The 24,829-nt window shown below is 38.4% G+C and overlaps 1 protein-coding gene across 1 annotated transcript in view; it reads left to right on the forward strand.

Moving 5' to 3' along the window:
* slc6a4a (solute carrier family 6 member 4a) overlaps positions 1 to 24,829 on the forward strand; it is a 55,202-nt gene that overhangs the window by 22,506 nt on the left and 7,867 nt on the right. Inside the window, exons 5-13 of the mRNA XM_059971418.1 lie at positions 641 to 779; positions 4,703 to 4,837; positions 8,321 to 8,424; positions 10,783 to 10,910; positions 15,382 to 15,494; positions 16,631 to 16,762; positions 17,730 to 17,829; positions 18,597 to 18,697; positions 22,067 to 22,234. Coding sequence (XP_059827401.1) covers positions 641 to 779; positions 4,703 to 4,837; positions 8,321 to 8,424; positions 10,783 to 10,910; positions 15,382 to 15,494; positions 16,631 to 16,762; positions 17,730 to 17,829; positions 18,597 to 18,697; positions 22,067 to 22,234 — 1,120 coding nt within the window. The remainder of the gene's footprint in view (positions 1 to 640; positions 780 to 4,702; positions 4,838 to 8,320; positions 8,425 to 10,782; positions 10,911 to 15,381; positions 15,495 to 16,630; positions 16,763 to 17,729; positions 17,830 to 18,596; positions 18,698 to 22,066; positions 22,235 to 24,829) is intronic.

Raw genomic sequence — 24,829 nt, forward strand, 5'->3', positions numbered from 1 at the left:
ATGAGAGGTGATAGGCAGCTAGAAGAGGAGACACAGTGAAGGTGGAATGGTGGAAGGGAGTGGAAGGTAATTACTGGAAGTTGGAGAATTTGATGTTCACACCAAGGGGCTGGAGACTACCCAGACAGTATATGAGATGTAGTTCCTACAACCGAAGTTTGGCCTCATCATAGCAGTAGAGGAGGCCATGTATGAACATATCCGAATGGGAATGTGAAGGAGAGTTGAAGTGGCTGGCAACCGGGAGATCCTGTCTGTTGTGGCGGACGGAGTGTAGGTGCTCGACAAAGCGGTCTCCCAATCTGCGTCGGGTCTCGCCAATGTAGACACTTATTGTACTCTTATGTACTCCTGCAACTGTGTGCTAGGTAATGGGTGAAAGAATTGTGTAAAGCTGCAAATAGTTTGCAATAGTGCTAACTCTAAAAGCCAATTAAGAAATACCTTATCACCCTGAAATATTTTTCATCACATGAGCTAAAGACTCATCTATTACTTAAGGCCCTCTGTAAAACACAGTAAGGCAAATCTTGAAAATTATCACAAAAGTCTTGGTACTGAAAATCATCAGTGAGGCATTTTGTTGCAAATTTGCTTTTGTAAGTTTTCTTGTAACTTGTGACAATTATTTTTATTGCAGTCGCAAAGTGCTTAAGATCCACAAATCCAGTGGTTTGGACAACTTGGGAGGCATCAGCTGGCATCTATTTATTTGTCTGCTACTTATATTTACTGTAGTGTACTTCAGTATCTGGAAAGGCATACGGACTTCTGGAAAGGTAGGTGAAGTTAAATCAAACTAAGTATCAATACCATGTCACAAGATTATTATCCAAAGAGTAAATGACATTCCTCTTTCATGTTGGTATGAAATAATTTATGAATAATTTGACACAGAGTTATTTATGGAAGATTAATATCTCTGAACTTTTCTTTTATTAGCCTGGGTAAAAATATTTAGATTACTTGATTGATCTATGAGGTAAAATTGGACATATTTCAAAAACATAGCTTTGATTTTAGGTCCTCATAATTACTACACTACTCTTATGGTATGATGCTGACTAGAAACTAAATCACAGCAAAATTTACTCAAACATTGTTTAATAAGTGATTAGTATTATTTAGTGAAACAATCAAACTATGAAGAAAACGTGCACTGGTCATACACATTGAAGACTTAATGTACTATTTTTAAGTTATAGAAATTCTGATTAAGGTAATAATGCTTAATAAAGTGGACAGAATGACATGATAATTTGGTATCCAGCTGTTTGGAAAATGCACTCCCTTTAAACAAAAGAGAACTTTATTGAGTAACCTTTAATTTTGTCTAGATTACTGAAAAAACTTGTTATAACATAATTTTTTTAAATTAAAAATGTATTGGGGTATTAATAGGAACAAATCCAAATATCTGAAAAATCTGTTAGTGCATCACCAGCAAAGTTATAATGCAACAAAAGTCATAATGCAACGAAGCAATGAGTCCTGAGGGAGGCAGATTATCAGAATTTTATTGTACATTTTTTCTGAACCTGCTCATTTTTCTGTTTTCCAGTGTTCTTTTTTAGCACATAGGTTGTGCATTTTCTTGGACTTAATGCAACAGTTCCCAATGTCTTAGATATTTAATTTTATATTTTGATACCACACAGAATAGGCCCTTCCAGCCATTAGAGCTGTGCTGCCAACAAACCACCCAGTCTAATCATCGCACAATTTACAATGACCAATTAACCTACAAGCCGGGTACAACTTTGGAAACTGGAGTACCTGGTGAAAACCCATGCATTCAAGGGGTGGATATACAGACTCCTTACAGGTGACGCTAGAATTGAACTCCAGTGCCCTGACCTGTAGTAGCTTTGTGCTACCGTGATTTCATCAGTACTACATACTTGAAGAGACCCAAAAACTGGTCACTAGAGTTGATATGAAAATAGCAAAAGCTGGAGATACTCAGTGGGTCAGGCCACATCTGTGGAGAAGCAAAATTAATGTTTTAGAGTGTTGACTTTTCATCAGAACCAGAAGGGTGAGGAAGTGAGTGTGAAATACCAAGCAATATTGTCTGGTGTGGAAAAAAAACTTACAATTGAACAACTTTACATTAAACCAGCTCTAATGCAATCAAGAAAGGTTGGTTTTCTGGATTCATGGAACTTGGTATTGAGTACTCAATCCTGCCATTACTCAGATTTATGCCGGAATTTAGTGGAAGAATATAGTGAAAGGCCAAAAGGAGGTCAATATGTGAGTGGCACAAGGATTTAAAGTAGCAAGATGGCAGTTACCTGACCTGCATTTGGCTTCTCATCATTTTGGAGGGAGGCCATACTATGAGCATGGAATGCAGTATAATAAATCAGAACTAGTGCAATGGTTTGCTGCTTTACCTGCAAGAACTCTTTGTATCCTTAGTTGCTGGGAATGGAAGAGGTAAAGGGGTCAAGTAGTTACATGGGAAAGTTCTGTGAAAAGCCAGGTGATTGGCAAAAATTGAATATTGAACCAGGCATAAAGTCTTTGGAATGCTGAAAAAGAGGGGAGGAATGGAATCTTGTTAAAGGTGGTAGAGATTTTAGAGGACATCCTGTTGAAAGTGCATGTTGTGGTTGCAAGGGGAATATAAGATGAAGCCCTAACTTTACATAGGTTGGGAGGGCAAGGTGAACCCCAACTTAACTCAAGCTAGGAGGAGAAGGGGAAGAAGCAGAAATGCAGGAAATAGGGCAGATACAATTAGGAGCTTTGTCAATATCTGTAGAAAGGAAGTCCTGATTAAGGGAAAAGGAAGACTTCTCAGAGGTACTGGTGTGTAATATAATTAAGAATGAGTATTAAATTGACAAGTAATGGAGGCTCAGGGTCATCCTGGCAAATTGAATGGCAGCTTTCTAGAGCCCAACAAATTCAAATACAACAGATTTTACTAATTTCTGCCACTTTCAATGAGATCCCATCACTAGATATGCCCCTCTAACCTTCCTTTAAGCATTTTGAAGGGACTGTTTCTTCCACACTTCCCTGGTTCAATTTTCCATTTCCACCAACTATTCTTTTCATGGCATTTTCCAAGGGGGATGTAGCTTCTATCTTTTATCTTTTGCCACCATCCAGTGACCAACAATGATTATCCTTCCAGGTGAAGCAGCAATTTACTTGCACTTCCTGGAGTTTAATGTATGACATTCAGTGCTCATGGTATACTCTCCTTTGTCTTGGAGAAACCAAATGCAGACTGGGTAATTGATTTCCAGAGCAGTCTGCAAAGGTGACCCTGCAAAGGTGAACTTTCAGTTGATCATTTAAATTCTCTGACCCCATCCCAGTCTGACCTCTGACTTTGGCCCATTATAATGTTCCAACCAAGCCCAAAGCAAACACGAGAAATCTCACCTTCTGTCAAGCATGTTAAATTCAAAACTTAAAATACCAGCCTTTCTAGTTTTGTATCTGTACTGACTGGTTTCATCTCTCACATTTTACTCAGTTTTTCCTCTTTCTGCTATTGATATGTAATTAGTTCAATATTTCTAGCATTCTCTTTGATTTCATATTTCCAGCAACTGTTTACAGCTTTGTCTCTCTACTGCCCTCATTCATCTCTCTCTATTCACATCAGCCATGATTAATTAATACTCATCACCTATTATATAACATTGTGTTGTCTGGACAATCTTGGTCACAATCGTATTGTTGAGCTTTATCCTCTTTGTTCCTTCCCTCAATAGCTGAGAACACACTCACTTTCTTAATTTACAGTTATGATGAAAGGTCCGTGATCTGAAAAATTAACCTTATTAAGACCTGCTGAGTATCTCTAGAATTTTGTCTGTTCATTTCACGTTTCCAGCACCTGCAGGTTTTCTGCTTTTCAATACAGTGGAGTTTGTGGTAATTTATAAGAGTTATGCTTTTTTGTACATTCTCTGATATTCCCGATCTCTGCTTGTCATTAACTCAAATAGATATAGTTGTTGTTATGTCTACAAGTATGCCTCCAGTAAATGAGCCTCACTTTACAATTTGCACCTCATTATTTTTGTGAATGCCTCAAATCATTACTAGAAAATCATCCAGAAAATGATAACATCAGTAGAGCCAAGCTCTCAATAATCTCTGAACCGATGACATGAGACTTTTGTATCTGACAGCTACAAAGGAAATGGTTCAGAATTAAGTTAGGCAGATTGGCCTTTCCACATCTGTGACTGTGTTGTGACCCCATGGCCTACCTGCCTGTCTATTGACTACAGCACTGTTGATGTCCCAAAGTCCTGTATGTACCTGTGACCTGACCATAGGGCTGTACATCAGTACTGGCCACGCTCATGCTTTTATTTCTGTTGGCTGCAACATAACAATTCAAAAAGTCAGTCACATCTAAAGGTTAACTTTTAAGTTTTAATGCCACCCTATTGTTCCAATCTGAAGCACAGTGAATTTGCTCCAGTTTCACCAATCAAACACGTGAACACACTTGTTGGATCTTCTTCTGCAGCTGGAACATAGCACTGCTCCCATCACAACAGGATTTAAACAGACCATTGTGGACTAAGCAAAGTATAAATGATTCTCTGCAGCTTGGAAGACTCACAGCAGGCAATCTGTCTTGTATAAATATTTATGGCACATTCAAATGTGTGTTGTCTTGCTTATTTTTACAACTGCCTGAATTGTTTATTTATGCCTGCAGGTTGTATGGGTAACAGCCACTCTTCCCTACATAGTCTTGTTTATTCTCTTGGTGCGGGGTGCAACCTTGCCAGGGGCCTGGCGTGGAATCCTCTTCTATCTAAGGCCTGAATGGAAAAAGCTATTTACCACCCAGGTAAGTCAACCCAAGGGCAGATTGGCCCTTATTAACATACAGATTTACTACATTATTGAAACTAGTAGGTGTTCATATGTAACCATGTATTATCTGTTCTTCATTTCCCTCCACCTCAAAATCTGTTGAAAAGCCAAAAAAATAATAATGTAGTTGTCTGCCCGGGGAAGAAGTAGAGGCTACCATATTAAATGTACTTAATGTGACACAGATAAATTTTTGCATAGCTGGGGAATTAAGTGTTATGGTAGTTATCTATTGAATGGCAGAACAGGCTTGATGGGCCAGATAGTCTACTCCTAATATTTTGTGAAACATTTCAGGTTGTGGCACAGTCATAGAATGTCCCAGTAAGGTGATGGAGTATAATCTCAATTTTCAGACTTCCTTCCCTCTTAAATTTCTTCCTTTCTGCCTTATCTCTCCTGACAGATCTGTTTTTTTTCTGGGCTATGAGTCGAAGAAGAGATCTTTAATAATAATATGGACTGGTTTTGCATCTACATTTGTAACAATGCCTGGGAGTATTTTTCTAACATACCAGTAAAATGTTTCCCTGAAGTAAAAACAGGAAATGTTGGAGATACTTATTCGGTGAAGCAGCATCTGTGGAGAGTTAACATTTCAGTTCAATGACCTTTCAGAAAATTGTACTTCATATTAACTTCACTGTTTTTTTTATTGTTGCTGTCCATTCTAACAACATTACCGACAGTCTGCAGTTTCTGTATATGTATTGTGCTGTAAATAATTTTGAATGTTTCTGTGAAGCTTTTAAAGAGTGAATATATGCAGACAAAATTCAATAATCATGAAATTGCAAGCCTATAAACCATACTGTTATCTGACTTGCTGTTCGTGAATTTCCATGGTTGTGGTAAACCTGAGTTCCAGAGAAATACTCTCTTCTGTTGTAGGATAACTTTTAGAGTCCTAGAGCAAAACAGCATGGAAATAGACACTTCAGCTTAAGTCCTTCATGATGACCATGGTGCCAACCAAGCTAGTCACACTTGGCCCATATCCCTGTAAGCCCACTTCATTTACTTCTCCAAATGTCGTTTAAATGTTGGCACTTTACCTACCTACCTTTACCTACTTATGCTGGCAGCTCAGACCAAATATGCACCACTCTGTGTGAAGAATTTGCCCCTGAGGTCCATTTAAATCTTGTACTCTCACTTTAAACCTACACCCTTTAGCTTTTAATTCCCCCTCACTAGAGAAAGGATATTATCTGTTATCCTCATCATTTTGTCCACCTCTGTAAGGTCAACCCTCAATATCCTACATTACAAGGAGTAAGCTTGTAATCTGGCCAGCTTCTTCATATAACCCAGCATGTTGCACTCTTCTCAGTTTAATTATGACTCATTGTTCTATAATAGGGCAACCAAATTTACACAATACTTCAAGTGTGGTCACACTAAAGTCTAGTACAACTGCAACGCAAGGTGCCAACTTCTGTACTCGGAGACACTCGGCAAGCCGGACAATATTCAGGAGGAAGTAGTAGAGTTAATGTCTCATGACAGCAATCATATTTAAGTAGCAAAGGGTGAAGGTGGAGTTATCAGAGGGAATGCCTATGATAGGATGCACACCCAAGTTATCAAGATAACCACTAAGTTAAAAACATAATCAAAGACAAACCCAAAACACAGAAAATGAAATATCCAGCAAGTTTTGTTTGAATTGCTCGTTTTTAAAGTTTCCCCTCTGTCTTTAATTGTGTGTATTCACATTCTTGGTTACCCTTTCAACTTTGGTCTGCATCCTGACACAGATACTTAATATAAATCTGTACATTTAGACAGGGACGTAATGTAAAGATTTTTACTCCTCAGGGATGTGAAGGGTGTCAGTAATAAGGTCAATTCAATTCAATACATTGTTCTCTCTATCCCTCCCCGTCTGCAGCTTCTCACTTTTCTATTTCTAATGAATGAGCAATTACATAAGACATTACTTTGCTTTTCATTTTCTGCAGGTGCTACCTGTTCTGCAGAATGCTTTGCTACTCATGTAAGCAGGCCTAAGTTGACTTTCTGTTTCTGCATGTATTCTTTAAAGAACCAGGATGAATTAGCTGAGAGTTTCTCACTTTCCACAATATAATGTACAGGAAAATAGAGTAAAACAATTCTTTGAAGAATATAAGCAAAAACATAAATTATCTCTATCTCATAACTTTGCATCCAGAAGTGCTTTTTTTTTTAAGCTGGTTAAGTACTAATGAGTGCTGTCACTGTTCTAATGTCAGCCAAATAGTTTTCAGAAATGCTCATTTTTACATGTTTTTACATTCTTAGTGAGACTATCCTGATTGAGCAATACTGGTTTCCATTACAGTTTTGTAGACTTTGAGTCGATTAAATGATCCACACAAGATTTGCAGGCATTGACACATGTGGGGCAGGTGGAGGTTCACTGCCTGGCACAATCAGATTATATGTACTGTATGTGCCCCTCCCAGATGCAACTTGCAATTGCACACTGACTTTTGTACTTCTGTGGGATCCAGATTTGCATAGGACACAGCCTTCTGCTGTGGACTATGGAATTTGTCCATAGGCCCAACTAAAGTTTGCAACCAGTGAAATAATCTGTCTTGATTATTTATCAGTTGTAAAACAGCCAGTAAGAATCCTGTGTCTGCATTGTTTTTATGTTCTTAGTGAGACCTTCTGATTGAGAATGACTGGTTTTTATTACAGTTTTGTAGACATTGAGTCAACTAAGTGATCCACACAGGATTTGCAGGCATTGACACGTGGGGCAGGTGGAGGTTAGATTTTCCAATTTTTGCGCGTCTCCTTTGTAGTACATGCTTTATTTCCTTCAGTGTCCATTTAATAAAGACACAAACAAATTAAAATATTTTTTAATTTAAAAAAGTTAAAAACACAGTATGGAGTAAAATTCCATAATTCACATCCAAGGCTGAGCCATACAGTGTGTTAAAACAATGTACTTTAGTGTTGGGGGCCATTATCATGGACAATTCTAGTTTCTTTGTTGTTTCAAAGGCAAGGCGGATTGAGCAAACTGAGCTATCCTCCCATTAGACATTAAGAAAGAACAGTAAGTTGTACAATACAACATCATTCCGCAATGAATTAGCAACCGCATTGAATGATAAAGAGTGCTGATTGATGTAAATGGTTCACAATGGTATGTTCTGTATTAAAGCAGATGAATAGAGATAGGATAATGAGAAAAGGAAAGATCAATATCCCTCTACAATCTGGTACTAAATTATTGTTAAAGTATAAAGCTGGCACTCTTCCAACATTTACTATGTTCTGTTTATATTTGTGATGAAAGGTTGATTCATCAGCAAATAATTAATCTTCCTTCCTGTGTTTCCGTTCATCTGTTTTAAAAAAAACACACACAATCTCAAACTATAGATCTGTATAAAATTGCAACAGTAAACTTCTTTCTTTTGGATTTAAGTAACTTATGTTCTTTAATTTCTAGGTGTGGGTAGATGCTGCAGCACAGATTTTCTTTTCGCTTGGCCCAGGATTTGGTGTTCTGTTGGCATTTGCCAGCTATAACAAATTCACCAACAACTGTTACAAGTCAGTCACAAAAACAATGCGTGAATTATTTTTCAGCATGTAATTCTTGCATAGACATGTATATGCTATTAGAAATGTTTCCAGTTTTGTTGAAAGTTGGCTCCCAGTGGATTTGAGCAGCTCAGTAGAGGGAAATGTGTATAGTTTCATCTTTGGGACCAGTGTTGGTATCAACAGGAGTGGCTACAAGATAAACTTCTCGCCTAATAATGGCACAATTTTAAAAGGTGTGGTCCCTATTGCAGTAACTTTATGGTGAATTAATGTGTTAAACACTTTGCAACTAGGATCATGGTTAAAGGGCAATTATTGAACAGAATCTATAGACGTTCTTATTTCATCAGTTGGGCTGAATTTGATACCAACTCACAGCAATTATCAGAAATATCATTAGGATTTTGAGGCAAAGTTCACTGGTGTAATTATAAAATATTCTACAAACGTAATATACTACGGCATACAGCTGGTAGAACTGCTGTCTCATAGTTCACTCAAGCTCAATCCTAACCTCAGATATAGTCTGTGTGGCTTTTGCAATTTCTCCCTAGAATGCCGTGGGTTCCTCTCAGAAGCTAAAGAACTGAGTTGGTAGCATAATTGGCCACTATTTTAAGATAGCTCCTAAATCAAAAGCAGCATTTGAAGGATATCTTGAAAGCAGAAAAGTCTGGTCAGCTTGGAAAACTGGGTGAGATCTGCATAGAGAGAAATAGAATGAAATCCCTGAGTCACTGACTACAGTACTCATCTATGACTTGGATTAACCCTGCTGCCCAAGTTCACTGCCTACAGTGCCTGTCCATGTTAACCTACTCTGACTTGTCCCTCTGCACACAATGGACTTTCTGTACTCAAGCAGAAATCAAGTGTCCAATGCTGAGGCCCTGCCTCTAAATACCCTGGTAGCCTTGATAGCTTGCTGCATTCAAAGACCTATAGAGACATTTAAAAATGTCTTTAATGAAGAGTGATACTTCAGAATTAATAAAATGGATCTTCTTAATTAAAGAGCAGTAAAATAATTAATAAGACTTGATGTTAGCACACATTTTAATAAATCATAATAAATACAGAAAGTCCCAACTTTCTGGCTGTTTGATTAAAGAAATTTGCAAACCACTACGCAAAAATCTGAGGTACAGAATGAAATGCAGATTCACAGAATTCTTGTCATATTACTCGTATTACTTGATGCATGTGTGGAAGGTGTGGCATTGCGTTACAGAAAATCGCAGTACAGACCACTTTCTAGGAATACAACTCTGTAGCTTGGGAGTCACCTCTATTCTAAAATGTTAAAATAAATTAAGTAAACTATTTACCACTAAATCTTATTCACAAGGATGTGGTGTCACTTTACATTGGCTTTCAGTGGGGCAAGTGTGTTCTGTTCCACCTGCCTCTGGGATCAGTGTGAATCCAATGACAAAGCAGGAAATCAGAGGGAGGTATCCTGCAGATTGTTCATTCTTCTCTGTAAAATGGCCATCTGCGGGTCCAGGCCTGTAGTTTTTATTTTTGTACCTCTAAGTGACTTTCTGAAAAGAAGTTATTACATGAATGTATATGTCTTAAGGCATTTCTAATATCTTGTATCGGGAGTATATTATAAAGTTAAGGAAGAGATTAAACCCTATCTAAAAGTGCTTACCTAGAATTGTAACCATTCCAGAAAATGGCAGAAGAGTGAATCTCACTTAATAGTTTTCAGGGAAATGTACTGACGAATGTGGAAATCCATTCCAAAAGCAAGATATGCCTTTCATCCATTTGTAACCAAACATTGTATATTATTCTTGTATATTATTCTTAACCTCATAAGCTTTCCCTTTTATCACAACGTATTGATGTATGCTCACCTTTGTATAATTTAAATTTTAGGGTCACCTGATTTCTTCACAAAGTAACCCGTAATAATCCTGAAAATGCTGCCAGTGTCTGCTATGTGATCCCAGATTTCCATTTCATGGTCTTATGTTATAAAGCCATTTCTTTTTTTACTGATTCCCAATTTAAAATCATGACAAGGTTTAAGGAATGGAGCTCAGGCCTTTGTTTTCAAATTTGAAATGCTTAACAGCTAATACATTAACATGGAACTGTAAGGGTTTACACTGAGGAATGAACACAATTTTGAAAATATCCTTATTGGTAGGCCTGACAATCGTGTATTACTACATCGATAGCAGGCTACAGACCAAGGACTAGGAAATGGAATTATTATAGACACGATCTTGATGGTTTACATAGATATGGTGGACTGAAAAATCTGTTTCAGCACTGTATGAGTGTGAATTGGTAAAATATGGACATCTAAACCATAATAATGTGCTGGGTTTTTTCATTTTTTTGCTTTAGGGATGCATTGGTCACAAGCGCTGTGAATTGCTTTACCAGTTTTGTGGCTGGCTGTGTTATTTTTACCATTCTTGGGTACATGGCAGAAAGGAGGAATGAAGAAGTAGCTGAAGTGGCCAAAGATATCGGTAGGACAACATTGCAAACGTGGTGTAGTTCTATTGCAACTTGGTATTATCTTTCTAATTGTATTCTCAAGAACAACATCTTATTACTATTGCATAATGCATTTTTAAAATTTTAAATATTTTTTGATGATATGGAAATACTAAAAAAAATACAGATTGGGTTAATTTGTCATATTGTTTCTGAGATGGATGGAGGACCTATCTAAACAAAGACAGACATGTGCACTGTAGGAAGTGGCCAATTACCCTCAACATTATTCTTGAAAGAAGTATGAAGACAAATGAACCATTGTGTTTTATGCATTGACTTAATCATTTTGCAGTTCAATAGTGCGCCTGGAAATTAAATTCTAAAGTGGTTATGAGAAATAAATATAGAAGCAGATCTATAACTATCTATAAGGCATTGACCATCTCTCTAACATCTGACGTATCATAAAGATAAATAGCTGGGAATGGCTAATAGGTCAGTGCTATAATCAAATACATTCAGTTACACATTTGCTACTGATAGTGAGTAATGGGATTGAAATTGTTCTGCTTTTATATCTAGGATGTCTGTTAGGCTCCCAAAAATATGTAACAAAGGGCAAAAAATCTGAAATCAGTGATGGAGTTGGTGGTCACTGTAAAGAGGTGGCCATGCATTTTGAGAATCTGCAGAGCACCAAGTACATCCATTACAGTTGCATGAACTTTCTCAATATTTATGCCCTTCTGGGAGGGAATGAGAGAGAATACGTCTATCGTACAGCTTTCCCCCGCACTCTGAAGGTGGAGCCTTCCTATGAAACAGTTTGTAAGCCAAAATGTCATAAAGCAGAGAAGCAATTACCATTAATCTGTATAAGAAAAATTTTTGAGCATTCCTAGACCCAAAAAATAATCTACTAAATCATAGCAAAAACACATAAAACCTAAAATAACACGAACAAATAGTAAAAGCAGGAATAATATGATAAATATACAGCCTATATAAAATAGAAATATTGTATGTAGTGTGTAGTTACACTTATCAAAATTGGGAAGACAGCGAGCCAAAATTAATGTGCAGAACAAAAATCAGCACGTACACGCAAGCGCACGTACACACGTGCGCACAACTACCTGCACAAGGCTTCACGGTCATGGTAGTCTTTCTCGGGGTAAACACACATATAAAGCAGGCGTCTTTTTATTGTAAAATTGAAAATCCTCTTTGGTTAGTGAAAACAGATACTAATGTAGGTCTTTCGTAACAACGAGCTGTCGTAAAGTGAACGTTCGAAAAATGGGGGCCACCTGTATACACAAAATGCTGGAGGTGCTCAGCAGGCCAGGCAGCATCTATGGAAAAGAGTACAGTTGATGTTTTAGGCCAAGACCCTTCCTCAGGTCTCTGCCTGAAATGCTCCCCCCAGCATTTTGTGTGTTGCTTGGATTTCCAGCATCTGCAGAATTTTTCTTTTTTGTCTATGGTATACACTATTTTATGATGAGAAGTGGCATGTGTGACTTAAACCATTACAAACATTGTGTCATAATTTGCTGGAAATTTTGTCTATTAATACTGTCAACAATAAATTTTAGTCTACTGTCCCAGAAATGAATGCAGGCCACCTTATTTGAAATATAGTGATTAAAGTACATTTTAATGTTTAAAGGAGTGCAAAAATACCTTGGGACATTTTAAGATTTTTATAATATGTTTCAGTAATTCAAACAGAGTTGCAAAGCTTCTTGATGGGCTCCCTCCCATTCCTGCACTGTCTCAACCTTCCTGAGTCTCAGACTGATCCAGAGGCCCAATTCCTTTCTGGGGTCATACTCCCACCACTCATTTGTCCAGGTGTGTTGAAAAATCATAGCAGAATTTGGTCAATGCTCGTAGAAGTCACCATTTCCACATGAGGACCAAGAAATTCCTAGCTCCTAATGGAACTGAGAATGGTCAGGTAGCTGGCTTGGTGAAGAGTGAGCAACCCCATGAGTCCAGCCATCTTTCAACTTGAAGAGTAGATAAGTACCAAAATGGAGAATTGTAAGATCAGTAGTTCCAGTGCAGTATACATCAGTGTGAGTTGGTTGCCACTTTCAATGTGAAACTATCATCAATGTTCTTCAATGTGTAATGTAGTTTGTGTTTGGAATGTGGTCATTGGAAGCCACTGGTATCTTGTTTTGTTTCATACTATAGATCAGAAATTATGCCTGGGCTGTAGATAGCCTGACATTTAAGGTATAGGTTTTTGATCTTTTTTAATCATCCTTTGTGGGAAGGGTGAGGCTAGGGAATGATTGTGTTAGAATTTTATCTTGAAGATTAATCAGATAGATTGAAAAACAATTCTTTAGGTGTCTGCGGCCAGTAACTTAAATGCTTACTTCTCATCAACTTTTAATCTTTTATTAATTGATCCAGTGCCATTATATTGAGATTTGAATTCTCACCATTGGCTCTGCTGTTACTGATTCTCCACATTGGACGATGTTCTAATTAACTTGGCAGCAGATTATGCTATTGTTTAGTCAACACAAAGTACACTGCAGATGCTGTGATCAAATCAACACGTACCAACAAGCTGGATGAACTCAGCAGGTCGGGCAGCATCCGTTGAAAGGAGTAGTCAACGTTTCGAGCTGAGACCCTTCATCAGGACTGAAGGAGGAGGGGGCAGGGGCCCTATAAAGAAGGTGGGGGGAGGGGAAGGTGCAGGTAAAAAACCAATCAGAGGAAAGATCAAGGGGTTGGGGAGGGGATAGCCAGGAGAGGTGAAAAAGGAATGTAAGGGGAAAGAACTATGGGTAGTAGAAGGCGGCAAAATCATGAGAGAGGTGGTAGGCAGCTAGACGAGGAGGCAGAGTGAAAGTGGGATGGGGGGAAGGGAGAGGGAGGGAATTACCAGAAGTTGGAGAATTCGATGTTCATACCAAGGGGCTGCAGACTACCCAGACAGTATATGAGGTGTTGCTCCTCCAACCTGAGTTTGGCCTCATCAAGGCAGTAGAGGGGGCCATGTATGGACATATCCGAATGGGAATGTGAAGGAGAGTTGAAGTGGGTGGCAACCGGGAGATCCTGTCTGTTTTGGCGGACAGGAGGTGCTCGACAAAGTGGTCCCCAAATCTGCGTCGGGTCTCACTGATGTAGAGGAGGCCACACCGGGAGCACCGGATGCAATAGATTACCCCAACAGACTCACAAGTGAAGTGTTGCCTCACCTGGAAGGACTGTTTGGGGGCCCTGAATGGTGGTAAGAGAGGAGGTGTAGGGACAGGTGTAGCACTTACGCTTGCAGGGATAAGTACCAGGTGGGAGATCTGTGGGGTGGGACGTGTGGACCAGGCAGTCGTGGAGGGAACAGTCCCTGCGAAAAACAGAGAGGGAAAGATGTACTTAGTGGTGGGGTCCTGTTGAAGGTGGCGGAAGTTGCGGAGGATAATATGCTGGATCCGGAGGCTGATGGGGTGGTGGGTGAGGACAAGGGGAACACAGTCCCTGTTGTGGTGATGGGAGGATGGGGTGAGGGCTGAAGTGCGGGAAATGGAGGAGCTGTGGGTGAAGGGATCAACTTGGCTAACCTATTACTCAATCTGCCACAAAGTACTGATGCTCCAACATTGCCGATATTTAAGTTGGAGTATAATGAACTGGAGTTCCTGTTTCAAAAATGCGACCAAATCAGATAACTTTCCAGAATCATTTGGAGTAAGGAAATGCCAAGAACAAAACCACTGAAATCTGTTGGAATTCTTTGAGGACGTATAACCATATAACAATTACAGCACGGAAACAGGCCATCTTAGCCCTTCTAGTCCGTGCTGAATGCTTACTCTTACCTAGTCCCACTGGCCCGCACTCAGCCTCCATTCCTTTCCTGTCCATATACCTATCCAATTTTACTTTAAATGACAATACCAAACCTGCCTCTACCACTTCTACTGGAAGCTCGTTCCACACAGCTACCTCTCTCTGAGTAAAGAAATTCCCCCTCGTGTTACCCTTAAACTTTTGCCTCCTAACCCTCAACTCATGTCCTCTTGTTTGAATCTCCCCTACTCTTAATGGAAAAAGCCTATCCACGTCAACTCTATCTATCCCCCTCATAATTTTAAATACCTCTATCAAGTCCCCCCTCAACCTTCTACACTCCAAAGAATAAAGACCTAACTTTTTCAACCTTTCTCTGTAACTTAAGTGCTGAAACCCGGGTAACATTCTAGTAAATCTTCTCTCTACTCTCTCTATTTTGTTGACATCTTTCCTATAATTCAGTGACCAGAACTGTACACAATACTCCAAATCTGGCCTCACCAATGCCTTGTACAATTTTAACATTACATCCCAACTCCTATACTCAATGCTCTGATTTATAAAGGCCAGCATACCAAAAGTTTTCTTCACCACCAGGAACAGTAACAAGCAGGATAGACAAAAGAGTCCGTGGATGTTATTTAACTAATTGTTTATATTTTTTTCTCCTGCCTCTAGGGCCCAGTCTACTTTTCATCACCTATGCAGAGGCAATGGCCAACATGCCTGCGTCAACATTTTTTGCCATAATATTTTTCTTAATGTTGATCACTCTGGGCTTAGACAGCACGGTAAGAAATTGGGCATCTGCTGAAATTTTCTGTGCTTTAATACTATGAATGTACTTAATACTATGAATGTACTTTGTATTTCAACATGATTGTAAACAGATATGCTTACAGAAGGGGTTTGCATGAAGTCATTAAACATTAAATGTTAACTTACTGAAAATGGCCCTGTTAACTGAATCCACACTGCACAGAGCATTGTATCTAGCTGTGTGTATTTGCATTATAATTCAGCAGAGTTGAAACGGGCTGCAGTTATGCTTTTGAGAGCACAGTCTGGGAACGTTACCTGAGACATTTACAATGTAAGTACAGCAGTAACCAAGGCTACAGCACTATTTGTGAAAACTGTTCATAAACTGAACTGTTAGTAAGAAATGCAAAAAAATTACATAGGGGAGGATATCAATAACAGCTATGATAGGAGAGTGAGCAGCTGCAAGCCAGTCTCACTGACTTGGTGAATAAGTCTCCTCAGTGCTCCCAGCTCTGTTTGTTTCCCTTTAACTCCTGGGTGTGGCTGAGTGTGGAAAGAAGTATGGCAGAAAATGTTGCCAAAACATCCCTATCCATCCCACTGGTCTCCCAAGTGCTCATTTGTAAGTACAGGCTAGACGTTTGTAACCCAGGCACATTTGTAATCAAATGACATATGCTTTTTATATTCTGTTAAATCACAATAGCATTCATTTTCACTTAGCTTTGACTGGTAATCTTTGCAAAAGAACTTCATACTAAAAGAGCAATGTTAGTGGACAACTTGGACCATATACCTTGTACCTGATCCATTGTGTAGTGGTGGGTATTATTTACGTTCCTAGCTGTATTATGTCTCTAAACGGGATGTAAAGACTGGGTTATCTGTTGGGTAATTAAAGTAACTGCTTTCTATGGTCCACCTGTGGTTTAGTTTCGGAAACCCCATGATATCATTAAATAAATATTTAAAACTGATTACCAGTACTCTCATATCCAAGTCATTACTGGCTTCTCACTTATACATAATCGTAAACAGAAGTTTTACAGTAATGACAATATACATATAATATTGCACAATAACAGTTGCTAAGAGATATTTTACCTAGTGGTAAAAGTCTTGGTGCTTGTTATTTAGTTAAGATGTTTTTGTTTTTAATTAGTTTGCAGGTCTGGAAGGAGTGATAACAGCAGTATTGGATGAATATTCTGTGTTACTTAGAAATCGCCGCGAATGGTTTGTGCTCGGCCTAGTTGTGATTTGCTTTTTGGGAGCTATGAGCACTCTCACATATGTAAGTGCAAAGGTTTAATTTTAATCATGGTGTACTGCAGCTGGCTTCCCTTATCTTCTAATCAAATTTGAGATATTTATTTGCTTCTGCCAGTAATTTCTAAATTAAGCAAATATGGTTTGCACTTTCCCTTATCACAGTTTACTTTTTGCAGAAATGCTCACTGTGATAGACTAGGGGCAATTCATTTAACAAGTTTGAAGCTTGTTTGTTTAATATTTCATATCTTTGTTTTAACTTCAGCAATCTGAAGAATGTTATGCTTGCAAGCAAACTTGAACACTTTTCATTAATGTTATTCTCTCATGAAATAATGAAGCATTTGAAGCAGATGAGCAGTGAGGAAAAGACAGGGCAAAAGATCAGCTTGAACTATTCTCATGGTCACATTTTGGACTGTAAATAAATTTAAAACTTTCTTTTAGCCTAATTTTAAGTAAATATGATGTCAAGGGAGCGTTTAGATTCGAACAGTGCAAAATTACATACTAATAAGTTAGACGATGTTATTTAGGCAAATAAGATTTGAGTTAACAATTATTTGGGTCAGCACCTGAAATGGAAAATGGCTTTGTTTTTTACTTACTGTATTGGAAGGTAAATGAAAATAGATCCTCTTCCACCTTGTTTTCCAATTGGCAAAGAGCTGAAATCCTTCTTGGGAACCCAGTTTTTTATACACATCATAATTCTCTTAATAAAATAAAGCATGTTCTCAATAGATATATTTTCATGATTATTTAACAAACCCACTTAAGGCATCTAAATCCTTTGAAGGCAGTTGTAAGTTTTTACTATAAATGCCTATCAGAAATTCATCATCCTCATTTGGTTGCGCTAAGCAAGTAATATGAGTATATAAACATACTCCACTGCTGAAATTCAGATCCAATGATATTATTGAATTTGTATTCTAATGTTCCTCTACCCTGGAGTGCATTCACAACATTTACGTCTGTCATTTCAGGGTGGGGCATATGTGGTGAAATTCTTTGAAGAATATGCTACAGGTGCTGCTATTATTGCTGTGGTGTTTCTAGAATCAATAGCTGTATCATGGTTTTATGGTAAGTAACTATACATTTGCAAGATAGATATCAAATGCAGCAAGACGGGGTAAAGATTAGGTATTTCCACCAACATGAGCATTATTACACCATGCTACTTGGAATTATGAATACAAGATAATCAATTGTAAACCCAAAGTTGAAATGAGACTTCTTTAAAGTGTGTGTTCTATTTAGACGGAGCTTTAAGTATACAGGAGAAAATATGAAGGAAATATTCTTTGGATTAAATGAAATGGAAGGAGAATTTAATCATGAGTATTCAGTAGATCAACTAAGCAAACAAAATCTCATTTCAAGTTGCTATTTGCATATGAATCTTCGTAAAATTCAGGTTAACAGTCTGGAATAACAGAGCTTCATGAAGGATAGAATAATGGAATTAATAAGGAATGCAGGAAATATGAAGCAGGAAACAAACGAGAGCATTGATAGAAAATTAATTTCATAACACTTTTGGAATGAGTATTCCACTACTTACACTATGCTACTTGTAAATAGGATTAAACCAAATATATACTATCACATGGATATTGCTGGGACTGAGTGGTTTGAGTTTACTAGGATTTTGCATTTCTCAATGAAAAAAACTATTGCATTGGTTAATATAAATGAGAGCCAAGAAAAATAAAATGTGCTGGAAATATTGAGCAGATCAGGCTGTGTGAAGAGAAATAGACTCAATGTTTCAGGTTGGAGAACATTACTTAGAACAATGAACTGTTGAGCTTGTTTCATGTTCACTTTTTCTCCTTTCACTGTTTTAGGAATGAAGCGTTTTTGCCGGGATATTAAAGAGATGCTTGGTTTCAGTCCAGGCTTGTTCTGGCAAATATGCTGGGTCGCCATTAGCCCACTTTTCCTTCTGGTAAGATTATTTGGCAAACTTGTTATGAATTCCTCCCTGGGTTGTTAAATCATACCAAGTATCAGAGTATGGGAAAGTGACAGCCTTTCTTAGTTGGTAAAACATTTCTTCAGGCAATACCCTTTACTATCTCCAGGACTGTGATATTACTCTTAAATTCCATCCTGAAATGATCCCATGCTAGATCAAAATTATCTTTCTGTCTATTCTGGTCAGCATACATTAAAACCTGTTTGTTGTAGGTTTGCACACAGTGAAATTGTAATGGTTCACTTCATGTAGAATCAATGATAGTAGTTGGACAAGAGATCATCGAATACACTTAAGCAAATAGACTTAAGGACCTGAAAAAAAATTATTATGATGGTTATTAAGTATTACCTTTCCAATGTTGGTTAAATCTACCTTTGATAGAGCAATTCATTACATCTTAACCATAATAACAGCTGTGGCAATGCAAATTTTCTCTATGCCTCTTGAAAATACACTTTTTAATATTTCAGTGTTAAGCTTCATGCTTGCTTAAATCAGGAGTTAAAGCCTTATATTTAACTATATCCACATTGTTCAGATTGTTCTACAAGATTCCATGGCATTTTTTTAAAACAGATGAATTCTCAGGTTAATTTTTATCCTTGAATCTAATCAGTATCTCTCAAAAGCATGTTTCCTTATTACTTTTCATCTTGCTATTTGTTGAAAAGTACACATAAACTGTTTAAGAGGACGATATCTACAAAACAAATCCTCACCCACATATATCACCTACCTACTGAATCAAAGGAAGCAAAATGTCCCATTTTGAATTGGGAAGAATCATTCATGAATGAATATTACAAGCTCTGCCCATAAAAGACACATCTCTAACTAGTTTGCTGTCAAAGCAATCTAATGTTACAATGATACTCCCCATCAACACCTTATTTATGAAATCCAGTATTGACATCCACACGTTCACTTCATGTTCTCCACAAGTTATTTCGTCCTTACTTATCCTTAATGCCTTCCTTTGCGTACTCTCTCCCAGCCAAAGTATATTGATAAGTTGAATTATTATTGGCAAGTGTGTCAAGAAACAGTGAAAAACCTGCATACCATTCAAACAGATCAATTCATTACAACAGTACATTGATGTAGTATGAGGGAAAATTATAACAGTGCAGAATGAAGTATTACATTCACAGAGGAAGTACAGTGCAGGTAGAAATAAGGTGTGAAATCGCAAGTCCATTTTATTGTACTATACAGGTAACCTATACAGTAGTCTGACAACAATGAGATAAAAGCGGTCCTTGATTCTAGACTAGTGTTACCCTACCAGATCTAGGATCAGAGCTAAATGAACCTGACCTTCAAGGCCATTTTCACCCATCTTCACTTGTAGATGGAAGACTTGTAGTCTTCCACTAGCACCAGACAACATTGTATTGGGGCATAAGGACAGGCAATATGGGATTTTGGTTGACTTAACCACATCAGATACCATGCTCTCATTTATTAAATTGGTTTCAAAAGTTTGAATATCCAGTGTTTTTTCAGTGTTGCTAAGCTATGACAGTAAACATCAAAGTGAATGTTAGTCTTGGAACAGTTGAGGCTTGAGATCATACTTAATGCTGTTGCAGTAGTGATGATCATAAGAGACACTGGAGAGGAAAGGGCTGCTTAAGTTGCCTATTTAATTCCTCCTCTTTCTGTTTTACCTCATCCTAGTGCTCCTCAACTGCTCATCAAAGAACTGGTGGCAAGAGCTGTCTCGTAATATGTAACTTGAGGCAGCTTTCTACCAACGGGATACTTTATTTTAGAACTGCTAGGCTCTTTGCAACTAGAATTCACTGGTGATTTTAAAAAAAGACAGCATAGGAAATTTGTATTAATGAAAGTTAATTTTTAAAAAAAGGCAAACCTGAAATAAAACCGAAAAATGTACTGCAAATACTCAGCAAGTTAGTTAGCAACTACTAAAAAAAAGTCAGATCAAGGTAAATTTATTATACAAGTACATATACAACTCCAAGATTTGTTTTCTTCTGGGCATACTCAGTAAATCCAAGAGCCATAATAAGAATTAAGGAAAGACTGCATCCAATAGGACAGACAAACAACAAATGTGCAAAAGACAACAAACTGTGCAGACAAAAAAAATAATAAAGAAATGAGCAATAAATATCAATAACAGGAGATGAAGAGCCCTTGAAAGTATCCATAGGTTGTGGGAACAGTTCAGTGATGGGGTGAGTGAAGTCATCCCCTCAGGTTCAGGAGCCTGATCGTTGAGGGGTGATAACTGTTCCTGGACCTGGGGGTGTGAGTGCTGAGGCTCCTGTACCACCTTCCTGATGTCTGCAGTGAGAAGGGAGCATGACCCGGCTGGTGGGGGTCCCTGATGTGATGTACTCAGTGGTGGGGAGGGTTTTACCTGTGATGGATTGGGCCGCATCCACTACTTTTAGCGGTATTTTCCATTCAAGGGTGTTGGTGTTTCCTTACCATGCTGTGCTGCAACCAGTCACTATACTCTCCGCGACACATTCCAAATCTTTGCAAACTCCCCAGGAAGCAGAGGTGCTGCCATGCTTTCTTCGTAATTGCAATTACTTGGTTGATCCAGGTCAGATCCTCTGAAATTATAGCACTGAGGAATTTAAAATTGTTGACCCTCTCCACCTCTAACCCCCGTGGGGTTCATGAATCTACGGTTTCCGCCTGAAATCAATATCCAACTCCTTGGTCTTGCTGACATTGAGTGAGATGTTGTTGTGGCACCACTCAGCCAGATTTTCAATCTCTCTTCTATATGCTGATTCTTCATCACCTTTGATTTGGTGGTGTCATCAGCAAACTTAAATATGACATTGAAATACTTGTTCAGTGTTTCCAGTCTGAGAACTGTCTGATTTGTGTTGAGATATATTAAAAAATCTTTATTCAAAGCAATTATAAAACAAAGTGGTGAGCATTCTTCTTGTGCTTCATCACAAAAATAACTTGGCAATAAAATGTTGAACATGGTAATCACTGATATAACTAAGCTGCTTTTGGAGAGAAAATCTTCTGGATGTGGAATTAATTTAGAATTATTTGAAAATGTCTTTGGAAACTCAACAGTATCAACCTGTGTTGGGTCTGATATGCAAGCACTCGATATAAACAAATATTTAACATAGCTGCACATCTTCTCTCTAAATTCACTGCTTTTAAAAATAATCCTACTTATTTGAATGCTTAATCACACTTCAAATTGATCGGAAACAAAACATTTCTTACTATTACTGTTGACTTTCTTCCTAATTAGAGAGTTACACCTGATTAGATCTATTTTTTAAATTCTCTCTTCATTGATATTTGTCCTATTTTTTTCAACAGTTCATCATCATTAGTTTCCTGTCAATTCAGCCAGAAGTTAAACTCTTTGACTACACCTATCCTTATTGGACTGCAGTGGTTGGCTATTTCTTGGGGATTTCATCAGTTATTTGTGTTCCATCTTATATGGTTTACAAGATTATAATTACTCCAGGGACATTTAAAGAGGTATGTGGCAGACATTTATTATTCTGTTTTAATAATTGGCATAGAGAAGGAACTCTGAAACAATTATTATTTTGAGATGTGTTTGATAGTCTTCTTTGTTTGGGATGCGGAATGGATTTGTACAGTTTTCACTGTTCCTTTACTATCAGTACATTTCTTTGATGAACCTTTTTCAAAAAATTTCTAGAGGTATCCAACAGCCTTCAGTTCTACCTTCACTTAACCAATAGTCCTACTGTTCATATGGAGCCTTGGTCAGAGAGTACTCTCTCAATTTTGAGACTCTGGTAATCCTGGACAGCCTCATTATTAAGAATCAAAGGTCTTGATCGAGAGTACAGCACCAAGATTATTATTAGTAAAAGAGGAGACGAACATTTGAACTCAATAATGCTGCCATTTCTACATTGTTCTCACACAATTTATCAAGGAAATGCTGTAGAACGTTAAGGACAATTAGCAATAGATTTTCACAACCTAACTCTACAATCATAAACAGCTAATTTAGCTGAAGACCTTAAGAACTTAAAGAACTATTTGCCTATTTTGATAGTTTTTTCCAATTGGTATCATTTATCTATACCTCCGAACCATTCTCCATTCACACACAATCTAGTTTAACTTTGCTAAATTCATCAGGACTGATAACAAAGAACAATTCAACATTCACAACTAAAGGCAGCCAGTCTTTACAGCTGATGCATGATAATATTCGGCAAGATTAACTGTAGAGGAAACTCCTTACAAACACTTAAATCTTTGGTTTGAAGGAAGTGGGAGGAGCCAAAGGAGAAATTATTAAGGTTGAGGACCAGTTCTGCCAGACAGAGGAGAGTGGAGGCAGAAGGGAACTGGTCGGGGCTATTGTCCAGAAAGAAGCGGGTTTGATGGTGAGGTTGGGATGAGGTAGGGACCAGCGAATTCAAAAGGAGGGAGGAATGTTAAAGGCAAGATGGTTGAGGTCCCATTGGCAGTTAGCAATAAAAAGATCCAGAGTATGGTGTCAAGGAAGAGGAGGAGGGTTGAAGATGGGATAAAGGGTCATTGGTGCAGGCTGGAGAACCCTTACCAAAGAAGTAGGCACGGAGATGACAGAAGAAGTGCTCAGTGTCATGGTGGGCGTGGAATTCAGGGGTGCAGGCACAGGGGACAAAGGTGAGGCCCTTACTGAGGAAAGAACATTCTGCCTCAGATGGGGAAAAGTCAGAGGGAATTGTAAAGACCTAGCACCAAATGAAAGCTGGGATCAGAGGGGGGAAGAGGGTTGGTAGTGTTGGGGGAAGGTTAGGGTGTTCAGTAAAGGGGGGGGGGGGGATGGGATGAAGATGGAGGCTCCAAGGTCCCAAGAGCTGACGGTAGGGCCTGAGAGACACACGATTACAGAGTGGTGGTGGGGGAAATAGAGACAGGAAATCCAGCAGCAGCACGCAAAGTCTCAGCCTGGATGTGCTGTCAGTCAAGGTCCAGGCTCAGGCTGGAGTTAGAGGTAGAAGAAGAGGTTACGCAAACTTCAGTTTGGTGTCGTCCAAGGTCATTGGAACCAGTGTAAACTGTTGTATTCTTTGCCAGACATCTACACTATCCACAACTCCTCCAATCTAAGTATCACCTGCAAACTTCCTAACCCCCCCACCAATTTAAATTTTCATTAGGCCATTCATGTACATCACAAACAGCAGAGGTCACAGTACAGATCCCTGAAGAACAACACTAAGCACACACCTCCAGCTAGAATAAGTCACTTCGACCACTACCCTCTGTCTTCTGTGGGCAAGCTAGTTCTGTTTCCAAATGGTCAATTCACTAATTATTTTGTATATCTTAATCTTCTGAATGAGTCTCTTGTGAGGTATCTTGTCAAATGCCTTACTAAAATCCATGTAGGCAACCTGCATCAATCATCTTTGTAAAAAAAACTCCGTTACATTAGTAAGACATGACTTGCTCTGCACAAAGCCACACTGGTTCTCCTCAATTTAGGCCATGGTTTTCCAAATACTCATTAATCTCATCCCTAAGAATTCTCTCCAGTAACTTCCCTACAGTCAACGTCAGACTTGCTGTTCCGTAGTTTCCAGGATTATCCTGATTCTCTTCTTGAACAATGGAACAACATTATCTACTCATCAGTCCTCCGGAACCTCATCTATGGCTAGAGAGAACACAAAGATATTGGTCAAGGCCCCATCAATCTCTTCCCTTGTCTCTCACTAATCTGGGCTATATCCCATCAGACCCTGGGGATTTATCCAACTTGATGCTCTTTAAAAAACCCAATACTACTTCTTCCTTTACTTCGAAGTGTCCTAGCATATTAATATTCTTGGCACTGATCTCCCTATCCTCCATGTCCTTCTCCTGGGTAAATGCTGATGTACTTATTAAGGAATTCAGACACATCCTTCACATCCAAATAAATGTCCCCCCCCCCACCCTTTATCCTTGAGTGGTCACACTCCCTCTCTAGTTATCCTCTTGTTTCTGATGTATATATAGAATGCCTTGGTATTCTCTTTAATCCAACTTGCCAAGACTTTTCCTGGGCCCTCCTGGCTTTCCTAATTTCCTCGAGTTCTTTTCTAGCTTTATAATCCT

This window comes from Hypanus sabinus, chromosome 6 (assembly GCF_030144855.1).
Source record: "Hypanus sabinus isolate sHypSab1 chromosome 6, sHypSab1.hap1, whole genome shotgun sequence".
Taxonomy (NCBI): domain Eukaryota; kingdom Metazoa; phylum Chordata; class Chondrichthyes; order Myliobatiformes; family Dasyatidae; genus Hypanus; species Hypanus sabinus.